Consider the following 16727-nt stretch of genomic DNA (forward strand, 5'->3'; position numbering starts at 1 on the left):
GGAAGGAAGGAAAGGGGGGGACAGGATAGTGACAGAAGAGAGAATGAGGGGAAGGAAGGAAAGGGGGGGACAGGATAGTGACAGAAGAGAGAATGGGTAGAAGGAAAGGGGGGGACAGGATAGTGACAGAAGAGAGAATGAGGGGAAGGAAGGAAAGGGGGGACAGGATAGTGACAGAAGAGAGAATGAGGGGAAGGAAGGAAAGGGGGGGACAGGATAGTGACAGAAGAGAGAATGAGGGGAAGGAAGGAAAGGGGGGGACAGGATAGTGACAGAAGAGAGAATGAGGGGGAGGAAGGAAAGGGGGGGACAGGATAGTGACAGAAGAGAGAATGAGGGGAAGAAGGGAAAGGGGGGACAGGATAGTGACAGAAGAGAGAATGAGGGGAAGAAGGGAAAGGGGGGAAAGAAAGTGAAGTAATCCATCAAGGAGCAGAGGAGACATAAAATAAGACAAGAAGGAGGAAGAGCGATAAAGAAGGGCGAGTGACTAAATAAAAGGAAGGCGAAGGATTTGGGGAAAAAGGGGAAGGATCAGGGAGGAGGAAGTATGGGCAGAAGTAGAGATACTAAAGGAAGAGGATGGAGAAAGGGGAAGATGATGAAGTAAAAGATAAAAGGGAAAATAGGAAAAAAGGAAACAGACGTCTGACCGCTCTGTGCAGGGGGAGCAGCAGCCATTGTCCCCTTACTCTTTTTTTTTTTTAATCTATCCCATTATTACTATATGTTCTGGAGCTATTACTATACGGTGGTGCCTTGGATTACGAGCATAATTCGTTCCGGGACTGTGCTTGTAATCCAAATCTACTCTTAAACCAAAGCAAATTTTCCCATAAGAAATCATAGAAATGCAAACAATTGGTTCCACACCCCAAAAATAATGATTTATTATTCTGAATAACGTGTAAAACAGATGAAACAAACATTCAGAAACAGCAGAATCTGTGATATATAAGTTACTGTACAGTAATGGAGAGGATGGGAAACACAAGGGCGGACAGAGACTGCAGGGAGTATGAAGGAATGAGCAGGGAGATGAGGGCACATACATGCAGCGCTCTCTGTCCGGGGAGAGAGGGGTTACAGCTATAAAGAGATTACCTCCACAGTCCTGTCCTCTGATGCAGACCCCAGCCTGAAGTGGATCTGCTATGATTTGGAAGGTGAGGGAGACCTTCTGGGTCAGAGTGCAGTGCTGTAGACCCCGCTATGCAGACCATGCCCCTCCCCCACTCACGCTCCCACCCAGTACAGGGAGCTCTTAAACCAAAGCAATGCTCTTAAACCAAGTCACAATTTTGAAAAACTTAGAGCTCTTAAACCAAAACGCTCTTAAACCAAGTTACTCTTAAACCAAGGTACCACTGTATATGATTATACTCTCTGGGGTTGTTACTATATATCATTATACTCTGGAGTTGTTACTATATATCATTATACTCTGGAGCTATTACTATATATCATTATACTCTGGAGTTGTTACTATATATCATTATACTCTGGAGCTATTACTATATATCATTATACTCTGGAGCTATTACTATATATGATTATACTCTGGAGCTATTACTATATATCATTATACTCTGGAGTTGTTACTATATATGATTATACTCTGGAGTTGTTACTATATATCATTATACTCTGGAGCTATTACTATGTATCATTATACTCTGGAGCTATTACTATATATCATTATACTCTGGAGCTATTACTATGTATCATTATACTCTGGAGTTGTTACTATATATCATTATACTCTGGAGCTATTACTATATATCATTATACTCTGGAGTTGTTACTATATATCATTATACTCTGGAGCTATTACTATGTATCATTATACTCTGGAGCTATTACTATATATCATTATACTCTGGAGCTATTACTATATATCATTATACTCTGGAGCTATTACTATGTATCATTATACTCTGGAGTTGTTACTATATATGATTATACTCTGGAGTTGTTACTATATATCATTATACTCTGGAGCTATTACTATGTATCATTATACTCTGGAGCTATTACTATATATCATTATACTCTGGAGCTATTACTATGTATCATTATACTCTCTGGGGTTGTTACTATATATCATTATACTCTCTGGGGTTGTTACTATATATCATTATACTCTCTGGGGTTGTTACTATATATCATTATACTCTGGAGTTGTTACTATATATCATTATACTCTCTGGAGCTGTTCCTATATATCATATTCTGGAGCTACTACTATGCTCCCCTTTTAGTTGTTTCTGTATACTCTGTAGCTATAACCTTATATTATAATACTCTGGAGGTATTGCTATATATTATTATACTGTCTCTGGCTATTGTTATATATTATACTCTGGAGCTGTTCCTATACATCATATTCTGGAGCGATTACCATGCACCCCTATATACTCTGGAGCTGTTCCTAGTTGTCCCTGTATACAGGGTGGGTGTGATACTCTGTCCTCACTGACCCCCCCATCTATAGTGCATTGTGCAGCTGCAGAGTGTGGAGGTCTTGGTGCAGATCCTCCTATTCCTGACTATAGAGCCGGCTGGAAAACACAATTTATGGCTAAAATCCAATCCTAGTATCATTAACCCCGTGTATCCCTAATGTCATATTATAGAGTGAATGTGCTGCCCTGTCCTCACTAACATCACATGAACGGAGGGGTCTCTGCCGCCCCCCCCCCCCCCCCCCAAGGATCAGCACCCTCCTCCCCTGAAATACTCTGTGCTGCTGGGGGTCTCTGCCCCTTCCACACCTTGGACCCTGGCTTCATGCGATTCTCTAAAAGAGCTTCTGCAGCAGTTCTCATCACTATGGGGGGTCTGCAGATCATCCAGAAGGTTCGGGTCCTGAATTTGTGCTTCTAGTACTGAAGGGGTTAATGTAAGAATGACCCCCCTCCTCCATTCATGTGCTGTTAGTGAGGATAGAGCCCCCCAGGGTAGTAGCTGTCTGTCTGTCGTGGGTGGCCTCGGTTCACCTCAGCCCAGGACGTTCTTTCAGACTGAGCTGAGCCGTGCCAACACTAGGTCCTTGTTATTGAGGACGTCTCCGGCCAGCAGCCATCGCCACCTCAGCCAATGAAAATAACATCTCCGGTACATGGAGTCTGATCGGAGGATGGAGGATGGAGGATGGCCGGAGAGCCGCTCAGGTACTGTATGTCCATTCTGTGACCTCAGATGATGATAGAGTCAGGACACCTATCTACAAAGCTTGTCTCCTGCTGTCCCAGCACCATGTCAGGTAGAGGAGCCGCCTTCCATCCTGCTTTACTCCTGCGATGTAGTGTGATATCTACCATGTAGCAGAGGCAGACTGGTTTAGTTATTGTCAGATGAGGCGGTTGTACTTGTAACGTGAAGGAACTAATAGCCTGGAGTGTCATGTTGCCTGCTCAACAAAACATCCACAGCTTACACTGCTTAGAACTGCTCTATAATGTTATCCATGCTGCTAACAGAAAAGCTGCTGAAAGCTCAAGATATATATATCTTGAGCTTTCAGCAGCTTTTCTGTTAGCAGTATGGATAACATTATAGAGCAGTTCTAAGCAGTGTAAGCTGTGAATGTAGTGTTGGGATATATATATATATATATCCCAGCACGCACTACATTCACAGCTTACACTGCTTAGAACTGCTCTATAACGTTATCCATGCTGCCCTTAGAAGTCTATGGGAAGGGAAGGTAGGGAGGGAGCTGAAGATTAAGATAAAGGCAGAAGGATACAGAGAAGCTGCAAAAGCTCTAGTAAGTATTATATATATTTCCCGGCACTACATCCACAGCTATCACCGCTTAGTACTGCTCTTTAATGCATACCTTCCATGCTGCCTTTGAGGTCTTAGGGGAGGGAAGGAGTTTAAGATTAAGAAACACACACATAAAGACACAGAGAGTTTGCTGAAAGCTTTAGTATCTTATATATCCCCCAGTATTGGATTTACAGCTTATACTGCTCAGTACTGCTCTATAATGTCCTCCATGCTGCTGCAGCATCTGAGGGTGTGCTATACAAATATAGGGGAGTAGGATCTCCTCTTCTGTGTATGGAGACACGACAGAAGACAATCTATACTAACTAGCTCAGGGACTACTGAAAATTAGAGACTAAGTCTGCAGAGGGGAAAACTGGTGGAAACGGCCATATACATGTTATATAATGGCCAGATGTAGTGCTGCTCCTTATGTACACATACAGCAGCCTATCCTGAAAAGTTGTCTATTTTTAGATTTCTCCAAATCTGATAGCTCTGATTGAATCTGATAGTTCCCCCAGCAGCTGAAGAGATCTCCCATGATGAACAGCAGAATTGTGAATGCAGCTCTGGGGGTATGTCACAATTGTTAAACAGAACTGAAAAATTTTGTGTACAGCTCCAGATGTTACTACAGGAGGACAGCATTATGAATGCTGCTCTGGATGTGACTGGAGGAGAGGATGCGAGTTACATCTCTCATCCTGTACCCAGCGCTCAGCAGCGGAGTTATGCTTTAACCAAACCCCAGGATCGGATTGCCCCCAGAAGTACATGCAGCAGTGCCGGCTATCTGTCAGCTGACCCCATTAATGATTACACCACTGCGCAGCACTAGCGCTTTATGGCTGCAGTTATAATCATCACTTATCGGTCACATCAGCAGAGCAGTAATGAGCGTTAATCAGTCACCACCGCCGCTGATCCTCCATCTCCTCCCAGGAATCCATGGACTTTGCAACAAGTGAATCTTCTTTTATAGACATTGAATAAATACCAAAAAGCACTAGAAGATGTAGCAGAGCTGAGGTTGTCCTGTGAGGCTGCAGTCCTATGTAACACCACAGATACCACAGTGATATCTCTGAGTACAGATAATGTAGTAGTCACCTGCAGTCCTATGTAACAGCACAGATAACACAGTGATATCTCTGAGTACAGATAATGTAGTAGCTGTCACCTGCAGTCCTATGTAACACCACAGATAACACAGTGATATCTCTGAGTACAGATAATGTAGTAGTCACCTGCAGTCCTATGTAACAGCACAGATAACACAGTGATATCTCTGAGTACAGATAATGTAGTAGTCACCTGCAGTCCTATGTAACAGCACAGATAACACAGTGATATCTCTGAGTACAGATAATGTAGATGTCACCTGCAGTCCTATGTAACAGCACAGATAACACAGAGATATCTCTGAGTACAGATAATGTAGTAGTCACCTGCAGTCCTATGTAACAACACAGATAACACAGTGATATCTCTGAGTACAGATAATGTAGTAGATGTCACCTGCAGTCCTATGTAACACCACAGACAACACAGGGATATCTCTGAGTACAGATAATGTAGATGTCACCTGCAGTCCTATGTAAAACTACAGATAATGAAGCGATATCCACATTGTAGTAGGTGTTGCCTGCAGTCCTATGTAACACTATATGTAACACATTGGGAATCACCATGCGATGCTCTATATAACAACCTCAGCTCTGCTATACAGGGGTAAGGAGTTTGTTTCCTCCTCTGACAATCAGGATTGTGTTATAGAGATGAGATAAGGGCGGAGGTCACAGGGACAGGATACAGTTGGGATATTACAGCGGGGGCCGGCGGTGCTGAACACCCAATGGGAGAGACTGAGCAGAGCTAGGACTGTGCAGGACTCATCGAGGACTATCAGCTGTCCTTCTCTCTCTAAGCTGCAGATCCCATCCAGGACATGAAAGCCTTCATCTGGACTATCACACTCATCATCTTCATCCAGCATGGTAGGTTTGTGCAGCCAACAGCTCAACTAGGAATCTGCAAATACAGATGTAGTAGAGCTGAGTTTGTCATACTAATATCTGTGATATCTGCGACAATGGGATGTAGCAGAGCTGAGTTTGTCATACTAATATCTGTGATATCTGCGACAATGGGATGTAGCAGAGCTGGATTCACGATAAAGCAACAGAATAAAGGTATTATATATTACTTTATTAGCAGAGCTGAGTTTGTCATTTGACAGATATCACTATGAACATTAAGTGCTATTTGTTATTTTACATGGGACTGCAGATAAGATTTACTGTATATGTAACCAGATAATAAATAATGCAGGGCCAAATAGTGAACCAGAACAGCTCTGCTACATCTGTGAGTGCATAGCTACAATATCCTGCATAGTATCTCTTATCATTGTATATAACTGATACATTGTAGCAGAAAGACTGGTGCAGCTGCGGATACAAACGTATCTACTCCTAAGCAGAGAGCAGTTACAGTATATATACAGGTCTGCAGCCTCTCTGTATACAATGTGTGATTCACTGCCAGCCAGCAGAGAGCTGGTATATATACAGGTCTGCAGCCTCTCTGTATACAATGTGCCATTCACTGACAGCCAGCAGAGATCCTGATCCTGGGAGACATTGTATTTTCCTGTAATTTACAAGATCTCCCGCTGCTGTTAGTGAATGGAGACATCTGGGAGGGTAAAGACCCGTCCTAATCCAATGTCTCTCAGTTTGGGGCTGGTTACAGTTGCATGGAGTCCGGAGAATCCTGTGAAGCTGAACAGTGCAGACTCCAGACTGCTACAAATCCCCTGCACTGATACTGTACTATGGGAAGGTACTGAGATATATATATATATGTAATTATCTACAACTGTGGCTTGTGGCCTCCTCTGACCCGTGGCCTCCTCGGACCCGTCTCCTCCTCTGACCCATGGCCTCCTCTAACCCGTGGACTCCTCTGACCCATGGCCTTTTCTGATCTGTGGCCTCCTCTGACCCATGGCCTCCTCTGACCTGTGGCCTCCTCTGAACCGTGGCCTCCTCTGACCCATGGCCTCCTTTAACCCGTGGACTCCTCTGACCCGTGGCCTCCTCTAACCCGTGGACTCCTCTGACCCATGGCCTTCTCTGATCTGTGGCCTCCTCTGACCCATGGCCTCCTCTGACCCGTGGCCTCGTCTGACCCGTGGCCTCCTCTGATCTGTGGCCTCGTCTGACCCGTGGCCTCCTCTGACCCATGGCCTTCTCTGATTTGTGGCCTCCTCTGACCCGTGGCCTCCTCTGATCTGTGGCCTCCTCTGACCCGTGGCCTCCTCTGATCTGTGGCCGCCTCTGACCCGTGGCCTCCTCTGACCCATGGCCTCCTCTGATCTGTGGCCTCCTCTGACCTGTCAGTTTTAATAAATCATTGTATTCTTTATCCAGTAACAATTCTGGACCATCTTCTCTTATGTCTCTGTGATGTGCCGCTCCCCTGTAATTCCTCCTATAACTAAATAGGCACCTGGGTGTTACCAGCTGTGGGTGAGTCTGACACTGTCAGCTCTGATTGGATAGTCTGAGGCTGTGTAGGGCCACACCTCTCCTGCTCTCCAAACTGGAAAGAATACACCACTTCCTGCAGGACATACAGCAGCTGATAAGTACTGTAAGATTTAAGATTTTTTTTTATAGTAAATTACAAATCTCTGGCACTGTCTGGCACATTTCTCCCGTGGCTGTGTCTCTCGTTCAACCATCTCTGGTTGGGGTGCTGGGAACCCGCAGATCCAATGTTACTGCCAGCAAACCCACTGGGCATCTTGTAAAACACAACGCTACCCCCCCCCCCCCCCTGAAGAGGACAGACATGACAAAATATAAAATTCACTAAAATGTCTCAAATTTCATTTTCTTTTCTTATTTCTCTTTTTAACCAAAATCTTAATGATCTTTTTTTCCTTTTAGGAGTTATTGAGGGGGTCCCGAGACCCCGAGACACCACCATAAGGAACTGTTCTGCCACCCCCCCGGTAAGACCCCCGCCTGTCACCTTCTATCACATCACCTGTCTATATTCTGTTATCTGTTCCTTCTGTTGTGGCCCCTGGGGTGCAGGGGAGGGGGGGGGGGGGCGTCAGGTCAGGATTCTATTGTTTGTTTGTCTTTAGGCATTGTAGGTAAATACATAAAATAACTGGAACAGCCTCTATATAGTCTCATCATAGGAAATCCCTGCTCATACTGGGCCTAGGGGTCTAGTGGGCGGTCCTATCAATTCACAGACCTCCCATTGGACTCCTAACTATGTATATTTTAGAGCTGTAGACAAGGGGGGGGGTTTGTTGTAAAACGAGTCATTCAGGATTAGAAAAAGCACAGACGCTTTCTTACAAAAACATTCTCTTTCTCCTCCTTCTTCATTCTTTTTCTCCGTCTTCATCATCTTTATTCTCTTTCTCCTTCTTCCTTCTTTTTCTCTGTCTTTTTTCTCTTCATTCTTTCTCCTCCTTCTTCATCATGTTCTCCCCTTTTTCCTTCTCATTCTTTATCCTTTCCTCTTCTGCTACCTCTCATCTTCCTTCTTCTTCATGCTATTTTTCCTTCTTTCTCCTCCTTCTTCCTCTTTTTCCTTCTTCTTTTTCTTCTTCTTCTTCATGCTGTTTCTCCTTCCTCTCCTTTTCATTCTTCCTTAATCTCCTTCCTCTCTTCTCTTTTCTTCTTCTCCATCCTCTTTCTTATTCCTCTCCCATTCCTTCTTCTTCATGCTCTTTCTCCTTCATCCTCTTTCTCCTTCCTTTCCTCTTCTTTCTCTTTCTTCATCATGCTCTTTTTCCTTCTCCATCCTCTATCTTCTTCCTCTCCTCTTCCTTCATCTTCATCATCCTCTTTCTCCTTCTTCACCCCTTCTTCCTTCTTCTTCTTCCTTTGCTTTCCTTTGCTTTCACCCCCTTACTTCTTCTTAATTCTCCTTCCTCTCCTTTATTCTATTTCTCCTTCCTCTGCTTTTCCTTCTTCTCCATCTTTATCCTTCCTATCCTCTTCCTTCTTTACTCTCTTGTTCACCTTTTCCCTCTTCTTCATCCTCTATCTCATTCCTCTCCTCTTCCTTCTTCTTTTTCATTCTTGCCCTCCTTCCTCTCTTCTTCATTCTCTATCTCCTTCCTCTCCTTTTCGTCTTCATCCTCTTTATCCTTCCTCTCTTTTTCCTTCCTCTCCTTATGCATCCTCTTTCTCCTTTCTCTCCTCTTCCTTGTTCTTCTTTATTCTCTTTCTCCTTCCTCTTCTCTTCCTTCTTCTTCTTCCTTCTCCTTCCTCTTCTTTTCTTCATCCTCTCCTCATCCCTCTCTCATCTTGTCCTTCTTTTTCCTTTTTAGTATGTTCCATCAACCGCAAAAAACTCCACTGAAGACCTGAACAATCTTCGCCAACTAATGAGATTGAACAACATCTCTGCTTATATTATCCCGGCCACCGACCCTCACCTGGTGAGAGAAGACGATCGCTGATACGGACGTTGGGGATGTAGATGTCAGACATGATGGGAAGATTGCCGGAAAATGTGTGGGGGGCTACAGACTGAGAGAGATATAGGGAGAAAAAGCAGGACCTACAGCAGCACAGAGTATTTCAGGGGAGCGGCGTGCTGATATTGTGGAAAGAGACGGTAATCATGCAGTGAAAAGGGCAGAGATCCCAGCAGCACAGAGTATTTCAGGGGATGCTAATATTGTGGGAAGTAAGAGACTGGTAATTAAGCAGTGGAAAGGGCAGGGGTCCCAGCAGCACAGAGTATTTGAGGAGACATGTACAAATTGTGGGAGGAACATGTGACGCGGCATGCAGCGAGGATGAGGAAGGTTTTGTATTTCATGTAGAATACTTTAGCTCTGACATCTGGAGAGTTCGGAGATGAGAGTCTTTTCTTCCTAATCTCATTTTCATTGTATAATCAGGGCGAATACACAGCGAGTCGCGAGAAACGGAGACAATGGCTGACCGGCTTTACAGGATCTTCAGGTACAGAGTCTTCATCAGTGCGGGAGATGAGCTCATGAACATGGTGGAAATTGCACTGACTGTAAGGGTGCGTTCACACCTACAGGATCTGCAGCAGATCTGCAGCAGATTTGATGCTGTGTTCAGTTATTTAAATGAAATCTGCTGCAGAAAATCTGCTGCAGATCCTGTAGGTGTGAACGCACCATAAAGAAGTAATAGAAATATTTGCACGTGGATGACCTCATAGCTGACCTTATGGATGACCTCATGATTGGCCTCATGGACGACCTCATAGCTGACCTTATGTATGACCTCAAAGCTACACTTATGTATGACCTTGTAGCGGACCTTATAGCTGACCTCATGGATGACCTTATAGCTGGCCAAATGGATGACCTCATAGGTGACCTTATGGATGACCTCATGGATGATTTCATAGCTGACCTCATAGCGGACCTTATAGCTGACCTCATGGTTGGCCAAATGGATGACCTCATAGCTGACCTCATAGTTGGCCTTATGAATAACCTCATAGCCGAACTCTGGCTGGCCTTATGTATGACCTTGTAGCTGACCTCATGGATGACTCATAGCTGGCCAAATGGATGACCTCATAGGTGACCTTATGGATGACCTCATAGCTGACCTCATGGATGACCTCATAGCTTACCTTATAGCTGACTTCATGGCTCTTCTCCTGGTTGGCCTCATGGGTGACCTCAGCTGACCTCATGCATGACCTTGCTTACTTACATGTAAATTAAGACTTTGTACCAAACTTAAACGCCCTTCATTCAGTGCAGAGGGACTTCCCCTTGAAGTAATAATCATACATCATGATGCATGGATTAGGACCCTCCTATGTTGCCTCCATGTCCTCTAACATGGTCTGTAGAATTAGGCGCCTCAAAAGTGAACAACCCCTTTAAGTTTTATGCTGATTTCCTATGATGGTTCCAGTAACAGAGGGACGGATCTGATCCCAGCCGCTCATGAATTCCAGACTTTCCATGTTGCAGAGGTCACTTATCTTAAAGATACAGGCACTGCTGTAAAACGTCCCCGGCAGGAGGATGAACGCGTGACCCGGGAACACTGTGGTGAATGATTTACAGCCGCAGGATGAATCTGTACTTTATCTGTAACATAGGAAATAAACAAGGTCAATGGGAATGGTATAAACCAATGTGATAGGAGCCGAGGATCTGATGGGAAGGAAACAACTTATTACAATGTATCTCAGGGGTCTAGAGGTCACATGATCCAGAATGAGATATTACAGCAGACAAGAGGACTGATGGCTTAAAGGGATAGTCCACTTCAGAAAAACTGCTGCCCACACCCTATCAAGTCCAGAACTTGCTCTACAGTGTCACCTACTGGACATAGCTTTCTTTACAATCGATGTCTCACACTTAAAGGGAATGTTTCATCAGAAAATAACTCAATGTTTTTATGGTAAACATATTTTTAAAGAATTTTTGGTGACTTTTTAAAAAAAAAAATTCCATTTTCTATCTATATTATAAAATAATCCTGAGATCTTGCAGTTTTCATTCTCTCCACTAAGGTTAAAACTAAGCTGAGACTTCCTGTTGTGTCTGTGGTGATAAGAGGAGGCTGCTGTTAAGGGAACTGTACAGCATTGCAGCGTCATGTGACACCAGTAGATAGAGGAGACAATAGCAGCTCCCTGTGGAATGACCTCTTCACAGGTCACAGAGCGTGCTTAGTAATGACTCACATTTAGCACATTCATTTATCAAGGGGACAGTGTCTGTCTATTGTCGTCTATGTCCATGAGTCTTGCTGTAAAGCATGTCACTAAATGCTGTTAAGAACAGCCTAATCAATATGGCCGCCTCCATGAACAAAAAGGGAAATGAATGTCCCCCCAGCATCTGGGATTGCTCAGAGGCAGCAGAGATCTGAAAATCTTGATGAAGTCCATGAGGATGTACAGGGACCTGATTATTATATTATGTGATGTCAGTAACTTGAGACTGATGGATGATTCACGGCCCGGCGGGTTTCACATGTCTTCCCCCTGAAGCCTCCTTGTTTGTTGTGTTGTTTCAGGTTCGGCAGCTGTCACCCTCACCCGGGCTGCCGTCTTCACCGACAGCCGCTACTGGACCCAGGCGGAGCGTGAGATGGACTGTAACTGGGAACTGCAGAAAACACGTCAGTTAATCCATTATATTACTGACTACTGATATCACACACGGGGTCAAGTATATTATAGGATTATAAAGTTCTGTGAAGCAGAGAGTGTAGTGGTAGGGAAATAAAGTTGGCTGAAATGCAAGCCAAACTGTACAACAGGAACAGGGGCCTAGGAAAGCTGGACTGGCCATCACTCTGCTTTTTTAGGAACAGAGATCCCATCAGATATAACTTGTGATATGTTGCTGCCCATGGTAAGACTAAAAATTCCTTCCATACTTGTTATTATCTAGTCAGTCTCCTTCCCGCAGTTCTCAGCTGCTGATTTCTGCTGAAGACACAAAAATCTGTGTGTGAGCTTTTCTCTCTGTCTCCTCCTCCTCCCCCTCCCTTCTGAGACAGATGATGTAAACAAGTCCCTGGCAGGTTTTATCTGCAACATTGTAGCTTCTTTGTAATGCTGAAAGGATTAGTCACAGTGAGTTCAGCAGTAACTTGACCACATTGACCCTCCCAGCATTACAAAAAAACTACAGTGTTGCAGATACAGCCAGTCAGGGACTTGTTTACATCAGCCGTCTTAGAAGGGAGGGGGAGGGGGGAGACAGAGAGAAAGGCTCACACACAGATTTTTGTGTCTTCAGCAGAAAGCAGCAGCTGAGAACTGGGGGAAGGAGACTGAATAGATAATAACAAGTATGGAAGGAATTGTTAGTCTCACCATGGGCAGCAACAAGTAATGTGTGAGTGGAGTACCCCTTTTAAAGGGCTGTCTGATGATAAAACCTTTTTTTCTACTGTCTAATAAAGTTATTTTACTACCTCTCTATGTTTTTATGCTATCCTTCTGCTTACTATGAACACTGTTTGCTCTATTGTGTTAACTGCCCCACTGCCTGTCTGGTTTACATTCTATAATAGATTTCCTGCGCCTGCTGTACACTCTAGCTGGGATTTTAGCCAACTCTATTTCTTTAGCACTAGGTGGGAGGCTATTGTTATGATTATTATTATTATTATTATTATTATGATCTTGTATGTAATATAAATTACTTTATATCTGGTTTCAGTCTCAGCTTCTGAGATTGTGTCATGGATCCTACCGGAGCTAAAGGATGGAGACGAGATCGGCTTTGACCCTTTCCTCTTTTCTATCGGTATGTTGTTGCTGTATTCCGTCGGCGTATATCATAATGTCATTACAATAAGATATTCTGCCAGCAAAGCCTGCCCAGCATAGTCATAAGAGCAATAATAATAATAATGTGATTTATATAGTGCCAACATATACCGCAGCGCTGTACAGTTCTACAGACCAAACATTTTCTCTTTGTGACGGCGCTCGGTCCGGCTTGTGCCGCCATGTAGTTTAGCATAGACCACCAGCTCGCTGAGTCTCACAGAACGTCTTAGTGAAAGACAAACTGGAGAAAAGGAGAAGCGGAGCGGATTCCATGTTAACCAATCAGGTTTCAGCTCTCATTTTACATAGTCCATAGATGAAAGCTGCATCCTGATTGGCTGCTGTGAGGACTTTTAAATTATCCAGATCTGCTACATCAGTGGTTACACGTCCAGTGATCCATCTTTCTCTTCCTCCTAGATGACTGGCAATCCTTCAACACCTTACTGCAGGATTCTGGGAAAATCCTCCGCTCCATACCCAACAACCTGGTGGATGAGGTGTGGGGGAGCCAGCGCCCCCCTCTGCCTGACAATGAGGTCTACTCCATCCCCAATCAGTTTGTAGGTAAGTTACTATAGATAGTCTCCTATAATCCGGCGCTGACCAGCGGACCGAGAGGGGGTGACAGGGACCCACCATATACAGGGGCCCACCATATACAGGGGCCCACCATATATAGGGGCCCACCATATATAGAGCCCACCATATATAGGGCCCACCATATACAGGGGCCCACCCTATACAGGGGCTGACAGGGGCCCACCATATACAGTGGCCCACCATATACAGGGGATGACTGGGGGCCTCTATATACAGGGGCTGACAGGGGCCCACCATACAGTATACAGGGGCCCACTATATATAGGGCCCACCATATACAGGGGCTGACAGGGGCCCACCATATATAGAGCCCACCATATACAGGGGCTGACAGGGGCCTACCATATACAGGGGCTGACAGGGGCCCACCATATATAGGGGCCCACCATATATAGAGCCCACCATATATAGGGCCCACCATATACAGGGGCTGACAGGGGCCCACCATATATAGGGGCCCACCATATATAGAGCCCACCATATATAGGGCCCACCATATACAGGGGCCCACCATATACAGTGGCCCACCCTATACAGGGGCTGACAGGGGCCCACCATATACAGTGGCCCACCATATACAGGGGATGACTGGGGGCCTCTATATACAGGGGCTGACAGGGGCCCACCATACAGTATACAGGGGCCCACCATATACAGGGGCTGACAGGGGCCCACCATATACAGGGCCCACCATATACAGGGGCTGACAGGGGCCCACCATATACAGGGGCTGACAGGGGCCCACCATATACAGGGGCTCACAGGGGTCCACCATATACAGGGGCTCACAGGGGTCCACCATATACAGGGCTACATCAGTGCTGATTAAGTGAAATATATTAGGTACATTGCAGACCTGAGTGTATTGTATATTGTAGATTGTGCTGTGGATACAAGATATTGTATTTTCTGGTTACTGTGCAGTTTAGCCTTTACTCTATATATATTACATCACTATCTGTATACCCCTTTATATATCCTATAATAGTATATGTATTTCCTCTATAATAATATCTGTTTACCTTCCGTCATTATCTCTATGTCCTATATGACTATCTGTATACCCTGTATCATTGTCTGGATACCATATATTACTTTCTATCCGATATGACTATGTATAAACCCGCCATCAATATCTATAAACAGTAGATAATACATAGTAATGTCGGAGGCCAGGTAAAGTAAAACAATAAAGTCTCTACTGAAAATCTTTGTAATGCAATACACAATATACAGTTTAAAGGGTGTAAATGGGACCATAGATACTACTTGTCCTGACAGAGATTCCTTGGAGGGGGTGACTCTGGGTATATAGTTGAATAGGCTTTAGGAAGACTTTGCTGCTTGTTGCTGATAGATATATACAAAAGGACTTGACCTTAGGTGTAGTGGGGTTACAGAAGAAGGTGAGCATATTCAGAACCGAAGGTACTCAACTAGAGAGTGTGTCTACGGCGATGTACATCCGCCTTTTCTATCTTGTGGGCACCGAGTGACACACGATTAGGAATGCAGGCCCCAAATCCCCTTAGGTATCCTAGAGCCTAGAGTCTCAGCTTAAAAAATGCACTTTGCTAACTGCTTGCTTGACGTGACTGAAGACAACCTCCTGTAAACTCCTCCGATAGCCCCTCTGTGTGGATACGTTATTCCCCAACCGATTCTACCTCCCTAGTGTGGCTCTAGCTAGACATGGCTAGTTCTGGAACTCTTTTCAATACTAGGTATCTCACTCACTGGAAGCTAACTCCACTACTCCACTACTTCACTACTCAACTCAACTACTCTTCTCAGACTAGTAACTGGAACCCGACTAAACTGGCTCTTACTTTTCCTCAAATACCCCCGGGGGTGGGGAGGGTGGGTAGGGTGGGGAGGGGGGGGGGGATGTTTATTGACATATGTTGGCAGCAGCAGAGGAGGGATACTTCTTATGTGTTTGTCTCGCACAATGAGATTCTTAGCGGTGTATCACCCTTTGATGTGATGCTCCGCTCTGCCGCTGGATGTTTAGTACTGTTTATTTGTGTGGAATGTACTGAATTGTTTGTCACACAGTTGTCCTTGTTGTTGAGGACCACTGCCTTTCCAACTTTTTTCTTTGTTAATGGAAAAACTAAAATAATAAAGAGTTTAAAAAAAAATTGAAACCCCACCCAATCTGGAGACAAGAGAGGGGGAAAAGTGAAAAAAACAAAAAAAAAAACAAAAAAAAAAAACTGGCTCTTACTTTTCCTCAAATACCCCCAGGGAGCCCAAGGATTGGGGGAAACACACCTTGTGACATAAACGGAAGCCTCTGGTAGGCTTAGAGTGAGTGTAGGGCCCTGCGTGAGGTACCCTCCACAAGGATTGCATCTCAGTCAGCTTACAAATCACACTTTTGATAGGATAAACCACATAAACAATCAAAACAGTTAACCCATTCATTACTTTCCCCTGCAGCTGTGCTCAATAGTGTACTAGGAGACAGCAACACCAAGTGGCAAAGTGGCATACTACAGAACTTATTCTCAGAACATAGAGCACACTTAGTACCGACCTATACATGCTTACTTAGAAGCAGTGGACACCCACTCTGGGACACTGCACTATGTATACACCTTATATTGCTATCGATCTTATATCTATATACCCTCTACCACTTACTGTATACTGTATAAGTATAAATATCTGGATACTCTATAATACTATCACTGTAATTTGTGGCATTGTAGCTGAATTGTGTGGACGTGTTACTATGGGGCATTAGGTGAACGTCCTGTATTCTGCGGAGCCTCCACCTTTTGTCCAGAGATCTTTGGCTGACCTGATTATATGATGAGATCATTGTCTGTTTTACTGCATCTTCCTCTCTAATCCAGGCGGCACCTGGCAGGAAAAAGTGACCGATATCCGGAAACAGATGGAACAACATTCCCAGAAGCCAACGGCCGTCCTGCTGTCAGCTCTGGAGGAAAGTGCATGTAGGTTCTGCCATGAGGAGGGGAAATAGTCCCACCCCG

At 44.5% G+C, this 16727-nt stretch overlaps 1 protein-coding gene across 1 annotated transcript in view; it reads left to right on the forward strand.

Annotated features, from left to right (window-relative positions):
• The first annotated feature begins 5595 nt into the window (after positions 1–5595).
• The window catches only part of XPNPEP2 (X-prolyl aminopeptidase 2), a 32654-nt gene continuing 21522 nt past the window's right edge, over positions 5596–16727 (forward strand). The window contains exons 1-8 of the mRNA XM_069985644.1: positions 5596–5777; positions 7737–7801; positions 9146–9256; positions 9725–9788; positions 11850–11954; positions 13007–13093; positions 13540–13686; positions 16587–16688. Coding sequence (XP_069841745.1) covers positions 5729–5777; positions 7737–7801; positions 9146–9256; positions 9725–9788; positions 11850–11954; positions 13007–13093; positions 13540–13686; positions 16587–16688 — 730 coding nt within the window. The 5' untranslated portion in view covers positions 5596–5728. The remainder of the gene's footprint in view (positions 5778–7736; positions 7802–9145; positions 9257–9724; positions 9789–11849; positions 11955–13006; positions 13094–13539; positions 13687–16586; positions 16689–16727) is intronic.

The sequence above is a fragment of the Dendropsophus ebraccatus genome, chromosome 10 (genome assembly GCF_027789765.1).
Source record: "Dendropsophus ebraccatus isolate aDenEbr1 chromosome 10, aDenEbr1.pat, whole genome shotgun sequence".
In the NCBI taxonomy this organism is placed as follows: domain Eukaryota; kingdom Metazoa; phylum Chordata; class Amphibia; order Anura; family Hylidae; genus Dendropsophus; species Dendropsophus ebraccatus.